This window comes from Lynx rufus, unplaced genomic scaffold (genome assembly GCF_022079265.1).
Source record: "Lynx rufus isolate CCGP_SWC_20201006 ecotype Redwood Valley unplaced genomic scaffold, mLynRuf1.p SCAF_2, whole genome shotgun sequence".
NCBI classification, from domain to species: domain Eukaryota; kingdom Metazoa; phylum Chordata; class Mammalia; order Carnivora; family Felidae; genus Lynx; species Lynx rufus.
In genome coordinates this window covers 222,478,166-222,496,517 of record NW_025814834.1, presented here as the reverse complement: position 1 = coordinate 222,496,517, position 18,352 = coordinate 222,478,166, and the positions used below count along the sequence as shown (strand labels likewise).

Below are 18,352 nucleotides of genomic sequence, written 5' to 3'. Positions count from 1 at the left end.
GCTCTGAGGCCAGTCTCGGTGGACTCCTGAGTTCTCACCACCCCCCACCCCGGTCCCTCCCCTAAGGGCTTGTTCTCAGATCTTCCCTTTCTACCAGGAACTCCGGTTCCCTTGCCCCGCCCCCCAGCCCCTCCCAGGGGGTCTCACCCAGGCCCAGGCTTCAGGCTCCTGACTTTAAACCTGTAGCCCACACCCTTGGCTTCCTGCGAAAGCCATCTCCCACGAGCTCCCAGAGGTCCCCGTTGTCGGTAAACACATCTGTCACATGCAGCCCCACCCAGGACCCTGGTCCTTCCCGCACCTGCCTGACCAAACTCTCTGTTCTCACCAAATCGCCCACCTCAAAAGCGCTAAGTGGAAGCCACCTAGCCACAAACGTTCCAAAATCATTGTATGGGCTTAAAAAAAAAAAGAAGCTGGGAGAAAAAGGCAACTATATTTTAAAGTAAATTCGTAAGATTCTTGTCACAAGTGTTTGTGTTTTCGGAGACCGAGCGTCCTCCGCTCGGAAGGGCAGGCACCCCCAGCCACTGGCCACCGGCAGCACATTCGAGCACGAGCTCCACCGCTCGGTCTTTAAGGAGGCGGCAGGAGCCGCGTCACTTCCCACAGGTGTGGTGAGCCCGCAGGGCGCCACTGCGGTCCGTGCCCTCGCACGACGGCACCCGCTTCCCAGAAGTGACACGTGGCAGCACGTGGGGCCCCGCGCACAGGGGCGGCCGGCCCGTGGCGCGCCTCGGGGGCTCCGGCCTGCTCGAGCACAACTTCGAGGAGCCCGGACCCGGGGCCCGAGGACGGCAGGAGGGAGGGAGGCTTCCGGGAGGGGCGGGCGGCGGGGGGCTCGGGCTCAGAACTCCTCGTGCACATTGCGGGCATAGTCCATAAGCTTGCTGCCCGTGAAGAACTCGCTGTACTTGAGGACCTCCTCGGGCTCCAGGTGGTGGTTCTGGTTCTCGTCGGCGATGGCGATCATCTGTTTGGCCTCGTTAAGGGCGTTGTACTCATTCATGGGGTCCATGTAGTCCTACGGTGGTCGTGGGCACCGCGTCAGCGCGGCCCTGGCCGCCAGGGCCCCCCTGGCCCGCCCGCTCCCCGGCGGCACTGGGACCCCTGGACCTCAGGTGCCACTGTCACAATGGCGCCCAAAGTCCGCGCGTGGTGACACGGCTGAGAGCCCCCACCGAGGTGGACGCCCCCGCCCCACACGGACACCCGGTCAGCGAGGTCAGCACCTTGTGCCTCAGGCAGCAGCAGCAAGACTGGAACCCTCTAACCAGCTACAAAGAGCAAGTCCTTGTTTAAGCCCCGCCCCCCCCACCCCCCCAATGGCTGATAGCACAGAAGCAGCAGGAAGGGGATGGCGGCGTGTTCCTGGATGTTCTGGAAGGCACACACCAGGCTGGAAGTGGCTCAGGGCCAGGGAGCCTCGCCTGTGTGGGTGCAGGAGATTCACTGCCTCCCCGTCCTCACCAGGGAGCCCCCACCATGGGAGGGAGGGAGGGGAGCTCTCTTGGAGCGCAAGAAGCTTTGAGTGGCCACCCGCGGCCTGGCAGTGGGGCGTGCGGGGCACAGACACAGGCGGAAACATGGACCAAATCAGCCACCGTTCGACCCCTGAACCACAGGTGTCCGTCCTCCAGCTATCAGCAAGGGAGCAGAGAATTCTGATGTGCGACAAACGAGTCATACAGCAATGGGGGAAACAAGCCTGCATGGCACCAGTGAAAACACTTCGGGGGAAGATGGTGGGTTCCAACGTGGCCCACGGCCCCAGCGTCCAGCCACATGCCCACTGGGGAGCGGCTTCTTGGAGCCTCGAGAGGCCAAGACACCCGGACACCCCAACCAGGGGGCACCCTGACCAGGGGCAGGCACAGGCACCCTGCTCGAATCCCCTCTGAGTGCCAAAGGCGACCAGGCTGGTGGGGTGGACCCCCACCCCTGAGGGAGCCCGCTTCTAGGTGCCACTAAGTGACCGGCCACAGCCGGACCGGTGCCGCCTTCCCGCCCACTGCAGCCCCACGGGAAGCCTCGGGGCCCTGAGCCCAACCCCAGAGGCGCCCCCACGCCCCCCACCACCTGCGCTCACCTCCAGCTCCGCCATGGTCACGATCCCATCATGGTTGGCGTCGATTAGCTCCTCAAACTCCTTTTTCCGGTCTCTGACCCAACTGTCATCGATGTCCTGGCCCTGCTGGTTCTCCACCGTGCCCGCGGGCAGAGAGATGAACTCAGGCAGCGAGAGCTGCTTGTCACCGTCCTGGTCTGCAGGACAGAGGTGTGGACACTCAGACCCCAAGTGAGCACGGGACCACCCAGGCCCACCCAGAAGAAAGTCCATCAGACAGGTCTGCTGCCAAATTTTCAGCCTAAAGCAGAACAGGTGTGTCTCAAAACAGGTGCCCAGGAGCCTGGTGGAAGTCAGACGGCCCAGGGCAAGTCCTGACCTTCCCTCACCAGGTGGCCACACAGCCTCCGAGACCCCCAGGCTGACCCCTGACGGGAGAGTCGCTGCAGGTGCCAGTGGGCCCCTCCCTCCAGCCCAGCTGCCCCTACCCCCACCCCCACCCCGGGGGCGCCAGGGCCTCCGGCCAGGCCTCACCCAGGTCCCGGACAATCTCCTTGACCATGAACTTGAGCATGCCACGGCTGTGCTCGGGGTGAAGGAACGACAGGAACTCGTCCTCAGTCAGCAGCAGATCCGAGGGGGGGTTGTCCGCCTGGTACCAACGGTCTTTGAGGTTCTCCAGGACTTCCTGTGCTGAGAGAGGCACATCTGTGAGGACCCAGGCCCCCACGGCACCTGCACACACCAGGAAAGCTCTGAGGTGTGCTGCCCGCAGAGGAGGGCCCGCTCAGGACGCTGCGGCAAGCGAGGCCTAGCGCCGCTCTCCCGAAGGAGAGCTCGGCCCTCAGGGAGGCAGAGGGGGCAAAGCCCCCAGACACAGACCCTCCCAAGACACAGACACAGGTCCCACAAGACACACACACATATGCCCCTGGACACAGATCCTCCCCACCAAATACAGGGGCTGACCCTCCTCCAGACACAGCCCCCACCCCAGCTCACTACTGCTGTTTGCTCCTCGGGAGAAATGGAAAAGCACGGTGGAGGCTGACTCACCCTCCCCGCGCACCTACAGGAACAAAGCATAACCTTGTTCCTTTCCATCTGTTTCACGTGCGCCTTACACGGAGGGCAGGGCTCCGGAGGAAAACCCAGCTTCCAGATATGACTCAAGCATCCCCCGCACACTCTTGCCACACCCCCGCTCTCCCTCCGTGGGAAGGCCCGCGGCCTCGCAGGCTCAAGGACCGTCCAGCTGGAGGCCAGGCGAGCAGGAGGGGTTCAGGCAGGAGGTGTGTCTGCACCGCACCACCGTCACCAGGAACAGGGACTCCCGGGCCTTGGCACATCACAACAGGGGAGACAGCTGCATCCCACACGGTACCCGTCGCCTCAAGTCTTAGCGCCTTCTGATGAACACCAGATCCCACGGTGGCCTACCCTGAATGGCGAATCCACTTAAAGGGAGGTGGGGTGACTGGCTCCCTCCTGCCCATGTGCAGGGCCGAGAGAAACAGGGGCTGCTAGCACACACTCGCCTGCAGGCTGTCAACAGCACCTGACCTGGAGAACGGTCTGTGCAGCCATAACCACTTAAGGGTCTTGAGATGAGGTCACCAGGCACTCAAGGTGGGCCCTGAAGCCAACAGCAGGACTCCCGGCAGAAGACGACACACAGAGACTGCGGCAATGCGACCACAAGCAGGGACAAGGAGGGAGGCCGGGAGGGAGGGAGGCCCGTGAGCCCACAGGCACCTGCCGAGTGAGGGTCCCCCGAGGAGGCAGACCACCACGTGGGGACCCCCAAGCCTACCTCTGAGCCCCTGCCCACCCTCCCCCGGCCTCCGAGACCCTCGGCGCCGCTCCTCACCTGCAGTGCCCCACCGACACTAAAGAAGGGAACAGGGGCCTTGAAGACATGTGCTGAGGTGACAGAACTCACACCCCTGGAGGACAGCCCTGACCCCAGACATGGCCAAAGGAAAGGCGCTGAAGACAGACTAGCTCCCGAGAGCAGGCAGGGACAGGGGGCCTGCGGCCCACACCCCAGCGGCCGCCCCAGAAGCTGATGCCAAATCACCAATGCTGGCAAGAGGGCAGAGGCCCCCCAGGATGCCCAGACACCTCCAAATTACACCTTCGGGGAACAGCCGGAACCGCAGGACAAACCGTGGGAACACAAAACACAAACAGATATGAAAAAGGCAAACAACCAATTCAGAAAAAAATAGTAACATCCAAGGAACAGGGTTTAAAAAGGACAGAACTAAAATTCTGGATGACGTCCTGGGAAGTGGGAAAGGCCGACTGGCGTCGGAGCGCATTCAGAAGCCTCCTCACTGTTTAACTTGAGACTCTGCTGAGTTACACGTGCTCCAGGAACAGACTGAGCAGGAAAAATAAAGGCATGAGACATTAACGAGGTGCCCGTGACAGGTGACCCCCAAGGAGACAGCTGGAAGGCTGGGAACTCAGACACTACCAGACCCTGCAAGAAAAGGAAACTACAGACTGGTGTCTCTCATGCAAAAATGCCCCACATCGCCTGGGTGGCTCAGTCAGTTGAGCGTCTGACTTCAGCTTAGGTCACGATCTCACAGCTTGTGAGTTCGAGCCCCATGTCGGGCTCTGTGCTGACAGCTCGGGGCCTGGAGCGTGCTTCGGATTCTGTGTCTCCCGCTCTCTCTGCCCCTAACCCACTCACATTCTGTCTCTGTCTCTGTCTCTGTCTCTCTCAAAAATAAATAAACATTAGAAAAAAAAATTTTTTTAAATGCCCCACAAAGTATCAGCAAATTGAATCCAAAAACACAAGAATTATATCCTACGACCAAGTGGGAGTTACCCCAAGTATGCATGGCTGGTTGAACATCCAAAAATCAATTAATGTAACCATCACATCAACAGGATGAGGAAGAAAAACCACATGACCCTATCAACACAGAAAAAGCATTACACAGAATCCAACACCCATTTATGATCCAAACTTCCAGCAAACCAGGAACAGATTAGAATTTCCTCAACTTGACAAAGAACATCTACAAAAAACCTACAGCTCACGTCATGCTTAATGGTGAGAAACTTGACACTTTGCCTCAAAGATCAGAACAAGAAAAAGATGCTTTTCAACACTGTACTGGAAGTTCCAGCCAACGCAGTAAGATAAGAAAAGGAAATTAAAGGGGCGCCTGGGTGGCTCAGTCGGTTAAGCGGCTGACTCTTGACTTTGGCTCAGGTCATGATCTCGAGGTTTATGAGTCTGAGCCCTGCATCAGGCTCTGTGCTGGCAGCACAGAGCCCACTTCAGATCCTCTGCCCCACCCCCACCGCCCTCCCCACATTTGTGTGTGCGTTCTCTCTCTAAGGTAAACAAACATTACAAAATAAAGAAACAAACTTTAAAAATTAGTTAAAAACAAAAAAGAAAAAAAGGAAGTTAAAGATACCCAGATTGGGAAGGAGGAAATAAACGGTCTTGGCTCACAGATGTCACAATTGCCTGTAGAGAAAATCCGGAAGAGCTGACAAAGACTCCTGGAGCCACTAGGCAATCGTATCAAGACCACAGGACGAAGGTTAACGCAGAAAGGCCATCACTTCCCTGCACACCCGCAAGGAACACGGGGAATCGGGATTAAAGACTAAAGGGAAAATCAAACAGAGAGAAGGTATGGCTACAGTCCCGACACAGGACACAGGGGTCCAGGCCTAGATACACAAACACTGGCCCAGACAAGAGGGCCCATCGTTCATCTGGAGACACAACAGCAGTGAACACCCGTGGCCCAGGGGACACAGCGGCACCCTTCGCAAAGCAGAGGCCACCAGCACACTCACCAGCACAGCCGGTGGACACGTGAGAGACCGTGTCACAGGCAGAAAGATGCCGCAGAGAAACTCCCACGCTTGCGCATCCACCAAGAGAAGACACCGTGGGACAAGGGTGGGGACGGTGACCCACCGAGTGGAGGAGGAACAGGATATGCTGGGCCCCGCAGGGGCCCCCAGGTAGGACGGGGTGACGGAGCAGAAGGCAGTCACTAGGGAAAGGCGCCAGTGTTCTCCGGCCGCGCTCTAGAACTTGGCCAACACCCTAGTGCACCGAGTTTCTGTCCCTGAGGTTTTAAAGGCATGTCTGTGAAAGGCTGAGGGGCGGGCAGAGTTCTGTGCCCCACCCGCCTCACCCTGCGGGCCCTCCTCCTGGCCCAGACCCGCCCTCTCCCCGGCTGGGGTCCCCCTCGCGGGCTTGCGGCAGGGCCTGGGCGCTCACTCTCCTCGTCGACCTTCAGCTCCTCGCCATTCTTCATCTTCTCCTCGACTTCTTTCTCGTTGTGCCCTTTGCTCACCAAAAACTTCACCTTATACTCGTCCCACGACACATGGCCTAGAAGCAAAGACCAACCATTAGGGTGTTTGACGACGGACAGTTTTACAAAGACGTGAGCAGTGGAGCCTGGCCGGCGCCATCAGTTAAGTGTCCGACTCTCGGTTCCAGCTCAGGTCGCCATCCCGTGGTTCGTGAGTTCAAGCCCCGCTGAGCCGTCAGCACAGAGCCTGCTGGGGGTTCTGTCTCTCTCTCTCCACCCCTCCTCACTTGCGCAGTCTCTCTCAAAATAAATAAGCGAACTTCAACGAAATGGTAAAGGATAAATACACGAGAAGAGGTATGTAACCATTTTTAGACGTCAGGCAACTGAAGGAGCAGAAGCAGGGGAGCGGCCGGAACCCAGCCCGAAGCCCCGGCCCACCCCCTGCACCCCGCCCTGCCCTCACCGGCGGAGGACACGGGAGCCGGGAGGGCGGTCTCGCGGGCAGCATCAGCGGGCGCCCACCCCCCCCACCCCTGCCCTCTGCGCACCGCCCCCTCCTGGCAGCCCGAGCCCTGCTGGCCATACCGTCGCCGTCGGGGTCCACGGCACGGAAGTGCACCCTGCTCTCTTCGATGGCCTCCTGGAAGTGCTCTGCCGTCTTCTCCATGATCCAGTGCTGCATCTCCTTGGCGCTGATCCTCCGGTCGGTGTTCACGTCGACCCTGCGGGCAGAGGGGCAATGTCACACGAGGCCTCTGGAACCCGGAAGCACAGGTGGACCGATGGACATGAGGATGGCTGGCAGGGCTCCACCACCGCGAACGGGGACACGCTGGCGTGGATGGACTGGGACCCTGCTCGTGGCAGACGCCGAGGCCCGAACCAGAGCCGCGAAGCCAGAGCGGGGTCGCGCTTCATACGCGGGTGCAGACGGCTAGCTGATGAAGCAGACGGCTAGCTGAGGCGCAAGCACGTGTCCACGTGTGTGCGTGGGCCAGCCCGCCCCCGTGCAAACACGAGTCAGCGATGCTCACGCGTATGCACCGCCTAGTGCACACAAATGCACACATATTAGCACGCGTGTGCGTGAGTTAACACGCCTACGTATACACACGTCGGTACGCACGCACACGTTATCTAACTGCGTCCGCCAACAAGACCTCAGGCCGCGACAGCCACAGCAAGCCGCACACCAGTGCCCAGGTCCTGGCTTCTAAACACCGTCCTTCAGTAAAAGACACCAGGGCTCCTTGGAGACGTGGCTGCCGCTACGGCTGAGGCGGGCACACGACGAGATGAACCTGGAGCCCCCGGCAGGGCCACAAAGTAAGGCGGTGCCCCCGAAACAAGCAAATGAAAGAGCCCCCAACGGCCAGGGCAAAACAACACAGTGCGGGACTGGACCCCAAGTACATGACACACATCCAGGAGTCCCTGCTGGTGGAGGGGACCGCTGATAAACGTGAGCACGTGGGGGAGACAGAACTCCTCCCTCCAGAATTCCAAATACTACAGCGGTTCTTCCCCGCCGCTCCCCGCCCCCCGCCCCCCGGTCCCGGGAGGGAGGCACAGCTTCGTCCCCAGCCCCGCAGGGAGACCGCCTCACTGAGTGGCTGCTGCCCAGGAAGACAGGAGGGACACCCGGCAGGCACCACCCGAACCAGGTGACCGGCCAACAGGACCCCCTGATAGGATGTGACAAGAGGGCCACCTCACCTCTGGGGTGTCCTTTCCCCAAGCCACAACCCCCCTCTGACCATGAGAAAACACAGAGACAAACCCGAAACGAGGGACATTCGACACAACACCTGTGCGGTCCTCCTCAAAACCGTCAAGGTCATGGCAAGCGAGAGCAGACAGCCACCCCTCAGAGAGACTGACGGGCAGCCAGCGTGTGAGCCCACGGACACTGTCGTCGCAGGCGGCAACGCGGCTGCCGGTCTGGTTTTCTGCACTTCAGGTGATGTGACCTTAGCATCATGACCCCTGAGCAAGCGCCCGCCTCTCCACACTGCAGGCCCCTCGTGGCTCCAGGCACACAGGCCAGCGGGCGCCCAGGTGTGGCCCGGAAGCCCCCCACCCCCACACGGACATCCGCACACCCGGCCCTCAGAGCCCTGCCAGGTGTGAGATGCGGGTGGGGCCCAACCCCAAAGGGGCTCTGAGCACACGCCAGCCCTCATGGCCCCGGCCTGGCTGTGGCACCAGACTCCTCGGTATCGCTCTGTACCCATACCCACCTATGTGCCAACCAGCTAAAGAACCAACCCTCAACACTTAAGGTGTGTGCACAGCAGGAAAGAGTCCCACCTCCCCACTGCGCGCCTTGCTCCTTCGGAACCTTGCTCCGGTGTCACGCACCTGCTCCTGGCACTGAGTCTCTGGGCGACATCCCACCCTCTCTGGATTCTGCCCCATTGCCATCACCTGTCCAGTAGGCCCTGCCTGGCCCCTCTGGGGCCCCTCCCTCCCAGAGCCCTAGGCCCATCCACCAGACCCTCCAGGCCCCCGAACACGCAAAAGTGCCAAGGGCTCTAAGGCACAGAAGCCAGGCCAGGAAGAACCCACTGCTGTTTCAACAGCTGAGTTTGAACCTGTTCGGATGAAGATCTCACAACAGGCAAGACATTCACAGGTTCAAAGTTCTCAGGGACCCCATCAGGGCCCTCAGGGACCCCAGGGACCCCAGGGACCTCAGGACCCAGGGTGGGGCCACCCTCTCTCCCGAGAATGCCCAGAGCAGGCCTGGGTAGATCCCCTGGACCGGGTTTTTAGCCCAAAGACTGGCTGTGGGCATACACTTCGCCCCCGGCCCACCAAGTGGTGCAGCCCACCCTCCCCAGGCTGCCGGGAAGGCGGTTCTCAGTGTAGGGATGGGTACTCCCAACAGACTCCTGGGAAGAGCCCAGCGCCCTCTGCATGAGCTGGCCGAATCATGAGCGGCGCCCACCTCTGTCCTCGGTCTCGGCCAGCCCACCGACGGACTGCCCCCAGCGGGCAGCCCACCTGCTGCTCCCCCTGCCCCCACCCCCACCCCTGCACCCCGTGCACAGAGCACCTCACACCAGCGGGCCTCCGGGATCCACATCTCTCACCAACACCCATCCAGGGAAACCCCATCAGGGCACCACGGAGAGGAAAGAACGGGCACGCCAACCTCGCTGCCTTCTGTGGGTCGGCCTCCATCTGACCGCCAAGAAGGAGCCACCTGCCGCTGGTGGCTCAGTCCCCAGCTTTCCTCTGCTCACTGGAAGCAGCAAAGCTCACTCCGGACGACAGTGATAAAATCTGTATGCTGGACGAGGCTTTGACGCACAGCTGACCGTCACCGTCCTCCAGGGCGGCGTCTGAGGGGGCCGTGCGGGAAAGCGACGCCCTCTCTCGCCACAGCCTTCTGGCGGCTTCTCCTTTCTCCTCACCTCTGAACCCCCCAGGCCCTGGTCTGGCCACGGTCCTCTCTCTGGATCTGTCACCCAGCACCCAGACTTGGCCTTCGACGCCGAGGACAGAGACACGCCTGCTGGCCGCTCCCCCTCAGCCCCGCTCAGTGACCGGGGCTCGGCCTGCAGGAGCGTCCCACCCGCCCGTCCTTCCTTGCCTCCACCTGCAGCTGCCTGGTCTCCTCCCACCCACCCACGGGCAAAACCCACCACGCCCCTCAGCCCCGCTGCCCTCCACCTGTGCTCCGCCCTCATCCCACCCCGTCCCGTCCTGCGAGTAGACGGCAAGCACACAGCAGGTCCCGGGACTTCGTTCTCACCGTGCCCGGGAAAGCGGGGCTCTCAACACCCCCCTTCACAGACAAGGAAGCTGAGGCTAGTGGGCTCAGGAAACAAAGCCCAGTCCAACTGCCCAGGGCCTCCTCCTGAGCTCAGGCCCCAGCCTCGAGGCCCCTCACCTCCCTCAGAGGTTCCAAAGCCCCAGGCCACGTGACCTCTGTGTGTGCTCGCAGCCAGCGCGTGTGGCCTGTGTGTGTGTCCACGGCCCGTGTGACACCCGTGTGCGCTCAGAGCGGCTCCCACAAGAGAGTCAGCCCCACGTCCCAGCTCCTCTCAGTCTCTCTCCTGGAACCGAGAGCCACGAATCCTGGGTCCTGGCACAAGACTGTGCCACCACGTCACCAATACCGTGGGAGCCTGGAACTCACCAGGCGCGTGCTGAGGCGCTGGGCCCCTGACACCTGGGGACCCCACCCAGCCCCAGCACGCGACCCGCCTGGGCTTGGGCCACAGTACGTGCCGGGTGAGCAAATCAGTCGGACTCTAACAGCCCCCCGCCCCCCAGGCCTGGACGCCTACTTGGAAAAGATGACCATCAGCTTCCTCCTGCTCCTCCGTGGCTCCGCGTCCTCCTCGAACCCGTCCGTGTCCTTCCCCAGGAAGACCTCCTGGTGGAAGTCTTTGTTGAGGTGCCCGTCCATCTCCAGCTTCACCCCATTCAGGTGGTCCGGGGGCAGGATCTCCCGCTCCTCCCTGTTGCCTGCCCTCTCCCGAGCGGATGAGTGGTTGGCAGGCCGGGCAGACACATCCATCAGCAGGATGACCCCCAACAGCCAGAGGCAGTGAGACGCCAGGCCACGGAGGGAAGCCCGCCTGGACGCCATGGCCACCTGGGTCCGGACTCCGGGATGTCCCGCAAGTGTGGCCAGGAGCTGGGGAGAGAGGGGCGGGACAGGTGAGGAAGCGAGGCCTGGGGTCGCAGCCTTCCCGCCACCCCAGACGCTGCAGAAGGCCAACCGCCCATGGCTGCCAGACCCCAACGTTAATGGTCTACGAAGAGAACACAGCCATCGTCCAGGGGAGCCTCAGCAGATACTTCACTGAAGAAGCGTTCACTTGCGACGTGAAATAGAAGCTCTGGCTTGATGGGTTCCGTACTAGACGCGCTACTTTTTCCTTTGCCAAAGATGCTGGGTTTCCGGCCCTTCTCCCTCCTACTCACGTAAAGCTGCCCCGTCTCAAGGGCTGCCCAGCACCACTAAACCTGCCCCTTTTCAATGCCTACAGCAGGCGTTCCCAGAACAGTCTCTCTCCACCCCTCCCGCCATCGACACTGACCCCAGGGACGTGGGAATTCACTCTCCGAATCCCAATTCAGTATTTGTGAGCTCTGTGAACTTGGCTAAGCTACCTGACCTCCCCTGCCTCAGTTTCCCCGATGTAACAGGAACACCCAGCAGCCCCTCCCCCACCCCGAGGCTTTGTGAGAGCTGAGCCTGGTGCCAGTGCAAACGCCCAAACCCGCCCAGCAGGGCACCAGCCCCTTCCCACCTTCCCACCCCCGTGACCTCTGCAGATGTGCACACACGTACACAAACACATGCATACACGCACATGCGTGCACAAGACAGACACGCGTAAGTGTGCACATGTCCATGCCCATGCATGTACAGGTGTTTGTGCATACACACCTACACGTGTGCACCCACATATACGTGCACGTGTGTGCACACATCCTTGCTCGTGTTCACACAGGACCAAGACTGGCGCACCAGGAAGTCTGTCGTCCTAGGTATGCCTGGGCCTGGCAACGATGAAACGAGGCCACCTTCCCATCCATGTCACCACGTTAAAGATCCCGGGGCCACAAGCACTCACGCCTAGCACTCGGCCATCCCAGCCTCCTCCCATATCTGCTCCTTTGCCTGGGCCCTCCTGCTCTCCCTCACCCTCCGGGTGCCTCCAGATTCCCTTCTGGCTGGCGCTGGGACAGTGCTGCCCACTCCGCTTCCCATGGACACCTGCATTCCACACTTCCCAAAGAAGGCTCCAGCTCCTTCTTGCCCCTGACATAACCCGGTCCTCGCAGGTGCAGCTGAGACCCTCACCTCCTCCGGCAGTCTTTCCAGGGAGGAGCGGCAGAGGGAAGCCGCCAGTACCCAGGGCCCAGCGGCGGTGGCCCTGGACACACTGGCCACAGGCCAGGGTGCCCTCCCGCCGCCAAGCTGGGGCATATGGGGCTCAGGAGGTACAGCGCCTGCCTATGCTGGCCAGCAGCACAGCCACCACACCCCAGCCTGAGGGCACACAGCTCGAGCCCCGGCTGGTCTGGGGGCACTAGCAGATGCCACCACTTGCTTCCTCGATGCTTCCCTTTGAGGCTACCTGCTCTCCTCACCAGCATTACTCTCCCGACACGTGATGCCTTGATGCATTAACCTTCTGAAGCTGCGTACCGTCTGGGCCCTTCGACAAGCCCTTGGTCTCTCACCTCACATGTCTCACCCCTCTGAGGGAGGGCCTCTCACAGGGTGGCAAACGTCCCTCTTCCCAGGCCTGTGGGGCCTGCGATCTCCCCACGGGCACGAGCACCCGCCAGCTGCCCCATGGTGCTCTCTGTGCTGTGACTGCCCTTCAATCACATCTACCGGAACGCCACACCCTCCCCCACGTCGCCATCCAACGGCCGTCACACCGTCTACACCCAGCAGGCACTCCACAGAAGTGAGCGAACACATACAGCTATTTCTGCCACATCACAGTATGCACGTTCCTGGACACGTCAGCGCAAAAGAGCACACAATAAAAACACAGGGCCCATGGGAACAGAACAGGGCACGTGACTCAAAACCAACAGGACTGTATGTAAACAGACCACAAGGAAGTGGTGCCTGGCAAGGAACCCACAGCTCTGGCAAGCAGGTCACGGGGGTATTAAACCAAGAGGAGATGCTCTGCGCAGGTGCCAAGGAGATGCCAGTGGCGCTGGCCTTACGGTGGGCCCGGGAGGAAATGCAGCGCCATAAGCCAAGACCTGTATGAGCCTGCGGCCACCAAGGTAGGGAGCCCCCGACGCAGGTGCTCATGCTGGGTTTTCTTCCCATGGCTGAGGACGGTTTCCTTTCCTGCTGGAGTGTGACTCCAGTGCTGCGTCCCAGCTCTCCTGGCTAGGAAAGTGTCGTGCAAACCCAGAGAACTTTCCCCTGACGCTACTGTAACTCTCCCTGACTGTGGCCATAAAAACACACTGTGTCCAAACAGGCTGTACTTTGCTCCTTGAAAGAGCAAAATCAACTGTCCGCTTATCTTCATGGGTAGTACACTACGTTCTGTACAAAAAGTAATGCCAAGATAACTGAACGGACATCAGGAAGTCCAGTGAAACTTCCTCCTCTCCGCTTACGACAGTTACCTATCTTGGTAAGCACAAAAGGAGCAGCGCGGCTGAATATCTCAGTCAACTGCTCAGTTCCTCGTCCCCTGCCTGCCCCACCAGAATGGGATTTCAAAGGGCAGGGGCTTTGCCCCCTTGACTAGGGAGTCGCCCTCCTCTAGAAACGACGTCAGGGGAGGGTGTTAACGCCGCCCCAGGGTGACCAGCTTAAGTGGAGGCGACACTTCTTGGCCATCCTGGGGTGTCCGTTCAGGCGAAACTAGATCTCTTGCCGATAAAAACGCGAACCTTATTCTCACAGCTCTGTTCCGGTTTTAGGAGTCCCGCTAAGAGTGTTCCTAACACCTGCCACTGGCTGAACCGGAAATCAAGGGCTTTACACGCATCATTCCAAATCTTCGCCAAGCCCTACCAATTAGGGCACCTTTTACAGACTAGGAGAGGGAGGTCACCTCGCTGGTAAATACCGGGGTCCACCCCACTTCCCTGCCGACCTGTCTCCCCCAGCCTCAGTTCCCCGGCGGCATCCGTCGGTGTGGGCGGAGAGGACAGGAGCCCAGGGTCCAGCGGCCCGAGGGCGCGTCTGCGGGCCTCCCGACGCCCCCCGCCCCGGAGCCCTCACTCACCGGCCTCCCTCCCCTCGCCCAGGATCCGCCAAGCGGGGCCCGAGCGCCCGTGACGCCTCCGACGGGACGCGCCTAGGCCGCGGCCATCTTTCTTCCGGGAAGAGGCGGACCAGGAACGGCGCGCGCTGGCGCGACCCCGCCGTGACGACGCCGGCGCCGCCATCTTTCCCCTGGGCGGAAGTGGCCGCGCGGCCCTCCCGAGGCAACCAACGAGAAGGGCGCGCGTGCCCACGTGACGGGAGCCCACGTGACGGGCGCCCCGTAGCCCTCCGCGTCCGCCGCGGGGGGACGCGGCCTGCGCGCCAGCCGCGGAGCCTCGGGCGCCTCCCGTGCGCGCGCGCGCCATGAAGCTGTTGCGGCGCTCGTGGCGGCACCGGACGGCGCTGGCCCTGGGCGGCCTGGCGCTCTGCGGCGCCGGGCTGCTCTACCTGGCCCGCTGCGCCGCGGACGGCCCCCGCCCGCCGCCCGGCCGCAGCCCCCCGCCCGCTGGGCCCGCACGCGCCGCCGCCTTCCTGGCCGTGCTGGTGGCCAGCGCGCCCCGGGCGGCCGAGCGGCGCAGCGTGGTCCGCGGCACGTGGCTGGCGGCGGCGCGGCGCGGCGGCCCGGGCGACGTGTGGGCGCGCTTCGCCGTGGGCACGGGCGGCCTGGGCGCCGAGGAGCGGCGCGCCCTGGAGCGCGAGCAGGCGCGGCACGGCGACCTGCTGCTGCTGCCCGCGCTGCGCGACGCGTATGAGAACCTCACCGCCAAGGTGCTGGCCATGCTGTCCTGGCTGGACGAGCACGTGGCCTTCGAGTTCGTGCTCAAGGCCGACGACGACTCGTTCGCGCGGCTGGACGCGCTGCTGGCCGAGCTGCGCGCGCGCGAACCCGCGCGTCGCCGTCGCCTCTACTGGGGCTTCTTTTCGGGCCGCGGCCGCGTCAAGCCCGGGGGCCGCTGGCGCGAGGCCGCCTGGCAGCTGTGTGACTACTACCTGCCCTACGCGCTGGGCGGCGGCTACGTGCTCTCGGCCGACCTGGTGCACTACCTGCGCCTCAGCCGCGAGTACCTGCGCGCCTGGCACAGCGAGGACGTGTCGCTGGGCGCCTGGCTGGCGCCGGTGGACGTCCAGCGCGAGCACGACCCGCGCTTCGACACCGAGTACAAGTCCCGCGGCTGCAGCAACCAGTACCTGGTGACTCACAAGCAGAGCCTGGAGGACATGCTGGAGAAGCACCAGACGCTGATGCGGGAGGGCCGCCTGTGCAGGCAGGAGGTGCAGCTGCGCCTGTCCTACGTCTACGACTGGTCCGCGCCCCCCTCGCAGTGCTGTCAGAGGAAGGAGGGCATCCCCTGAGCTGCGGCCGCAGCCGACCCGCCGCGAGTCGCACGGAGGCCGGGAGAGGGGCCCCAAGGCGGCCGCCGCCGCGACGGTCGTTCAGGGCCCTGTGAGGCAGCCGCCGAGGCGGCCTCCCGCCGGCCTTGCACGGGCACGGCTGACGGGTTCTGGCCGGGTGTCCGGAAGGAGCCCAGCCCTCAAGGGGACCCGGCTTCTGCGGCGACCGGTAGGGTTTTCAGGCAGACGCCAAGCGGCGGCGGACGGCTCGCAGGTCCCAGCTCCGGTGGGCGCGCCCAGGGCCGTGCACCCCAGCGGCCGCCACCGGGCCTCGCTCGGGAGCATCTTGTTCTGGGCCTGGGAGGCCCCTGGGGCTTGCCAGGGCAGCACCTTACGTCCAGGTAGAAACGTCCGGTCCCTGGATCTCAGCCGGCATCGGTCTGGCTGTGAAGACGCCCAGCTTTGGGCGAGCTGGCAGGGCTTTGCCACCGCGCCCCGGCCTGTCCTTCTCCCGACGTAGGGGCCAGCAGCAGCGAGAGGCTGGAGCTGACGGGCACTTGCGGACCTGACCACAGAGAAAGAATCTGGACTCGTTCAGGGGTGGGGACTGTGCCTTGTCCTGCATCCTGTGGTGACCGTCCACGTACGAAATCACTGCCCAGAGAGCCGCGGCTGCAGGGATCTGACCCTCGGGCCCTTGCATGTTGCGCCTTCGCTGCGACGCACTCCAGTGGCTTTTCATCAGAATTGCTGTAGCCGTATCGAGTTAGGTTACCTGATTCTGTGTTTCATGTTGGTACCATTTGTCATGTGCAAGTCTAGGGTTTACACTTGGTGTCACTGTTTCACAGCCTCAGTGGTGTTTTGGTCTGTGTTGCTCCAAAGTGAATCTGTGATCAGTGTGCTTCGGCGCGAGTCTGTGACTTATAAATATTGTAAATTCGTGTAGATAAGAGTTTTAAGTTGGGAGCGTGTGGGTCTCAGTATATTTTTTAAATTATTTAAGGGAAGGCTTTTCTATCAGAACTTGGAATTTGTGGATTAATCTGTTTTTACAGCTTGAGTTGTAGGCTCGTTGCTGCATGTGTGTTTAAATGTGGAAGAATTCTAAAATTGCCCATTTCTCTTTCTGGTTGACACTGGAAAGTCGGTCCCATTGTCTCTTTCTGAAAAGACTCCTTTTAAGGTTTCCTCGCGGCCGTGCAGGCCAAAGTGTTCCTCACATGCACATCTGTTATTTTAGACTCTGGGCCCAAGTTCCAGGAATCTGAACCCTTGCAAGTATCGGTGAGGTGTCTGTTGTTCTGTCTTTAGAAAGGCTTCACCGGCTGCCACGTCCTTTTGGAGACAACGCATTTACGTGCACCGCCCCCCTGACCGATCACCCCTCTCAAACCTGGACACATCCTCGGAGACTCGGGCTCCCTTTTTTCCCCGTTAAATGTGAAAGTGAGCGCTGTGACCGTCACAGAAGTCAAATAGAGAGGCTCCGGGACAGCCGCGAGCCCCTCCCGGTGCAGTGGTGTGTGGTCCTACAGAGCTCTTCTGGGGTCTGACCTGGGTTTGCTGTCTGGGGAGCCCGGCCACGCGGCCAGTGTCCGCAGTGCACCTCGGGCAACACAAACAGAAGGCACAGACCTCTGACCTGCCACTCTCTGGTGTTCTCGGGCCGTGGATCATGAGAGCGGGCGTCTTAGCTTGGGCCGCGGTGACAAAACGCCACAGATGTGTGTCCCTCACAGTCTGCAGGCTCTAAAATCACATGTGATCGGCCCCACCTGGGCTGGGTGGTGAGGGCCCTCTTCCCGGCCTGCAGGCGGCTGCCTTCTCACCGCGGCCTTGTGACGGGAGAGAGCCAAAGCGAGTGCCTGGTGTCTCTTTTTACAAGGACGCTGATCCCCCCAGAGGGCCCACCCGCATGACCTCAGCTACCGCCACCTCCAGATACTATCACATTGGAAGTTGAGGCTTCAGTCTGAGTTTGGGGGGATGTAGTCCACAGCGGCAGGTTTGGGTTATTTTTGTTGAAAGGTAGAAGGATATCCGGAGTTTGGAGTCTTGGGCCAGAAGGAAGGGGGGGATGGTCTTGTGGTTGCGATTCTCCTACCTTTAGAAGGTGGAAGCCGGGCCAGAGAGGTCCCAAGATCTGACAAATTCTGATTACAAGGTGAACGTCGGCTTTCTGATTGGCCAGTTCGAGCCAGGACTGACCTTCCCCGTGTGAACACCTGGTTCGCAGGACAAGGGTTCACAAGAGGAGCCAGGTTTGGGGACACCGGGGTGAGCAGAATGGGACCCTGCCGACCTTTTTCACCTGAACGTGTTGTGTGAACGTCGGGATCGTCGAAGGAGTTGGCGTGTGCCCGTGTCCATCCTTCTTCTGCAGACAGCTTGCCGGCACCCACGTGCCGGGGGCAGAGCCAGGCTCCGAGCCCAGGGGTGGACCTCTGATCCCTGCCCTGCGTTGCAGTCCTGCTATAGTTTCCGGTTTCTCCAGAGCACACCCCATGGGAAGGAAGCATGGCAGCCATGTCCAAGGCCTCCTTGTAAAAAATCTAAAAACCCAGAAGTGTCTCTTGAGGTGAGGGGGACCTACGAGACTGAGCATTCGCTTGAATCACATGAAGGTGCCAGTATGCAACCAGTTTTGACAAAAATGGAAACTTCCTATTGTTCAGCCGAAATCATTAAATTTCTATACAGAACAAACCCTCTCCTGGGCTGACTGTGCACATCATTACTGCAGTTGTAACGTCAGGATTCAGACCACACGTTCGATCTGATGGCCAGGGGTCCCTTCCTGGAGTGACCCTCAGCCATCACCTTGCCGGCAATACTGGGGCCCACGGACAGAGCCCGCCCTGGCTGGCGGGTTCTCCAGGTCAGGGTGCCCCCCCCTCCCAGACTGCACCTCCCGCCCAC

General features: G+C 61.4%; 2 protein-coding genes across 2 annotated transcripts; one reads left to right on the top strand and one right to left on the bottom strand.

Moving 5' to 3' along the window:
- Window positions 1–417: 417 nt before the first annotated feature.
- On the bottom strand, window positions 418–10,981 carry SDF4 (stromal cell derived factor 4). Its single transcript, XM_047083457.1, has 6 exons — window positions 10,677–10,981; window positions 6,964–7,100; window positions 6,339–6,452; window positions 2,603–2,761; window positions 2,090–2,265; window positions 418–1,024 (listed from the first exon to the last, which is right to left on the bottom strand). Exons 1-6 carry the CDS (start codon window positions 10,979–10,981, stop codon window positions 848–850), a joined length of 1,068 nt encoding a protein of 355 aa, XP_046939413.1. The 3' UTR covers window positions 418–847.
- Window positions 10,982–14,394: 3,413 nt separating this feature from the next.
- Window positions 14,395–18,139, top strand: B3GALT6 (beta-1,3-galactosyltransferase 6). The gene has a single exon (XM_047083458.1). It carries the CDS (start codon window positions 14,462–14,464, stop codon window positions 15,449–15,451), a length of 990 nt encoding a protein of 329 aa, XP_046939414.1. The 5' UTR covers window positions 14,395–14,461; the 3' UTR covers window positions 15,452–18,139.
- Window positions 18,140–18,352: the final 213 nt, after the last annotated feature.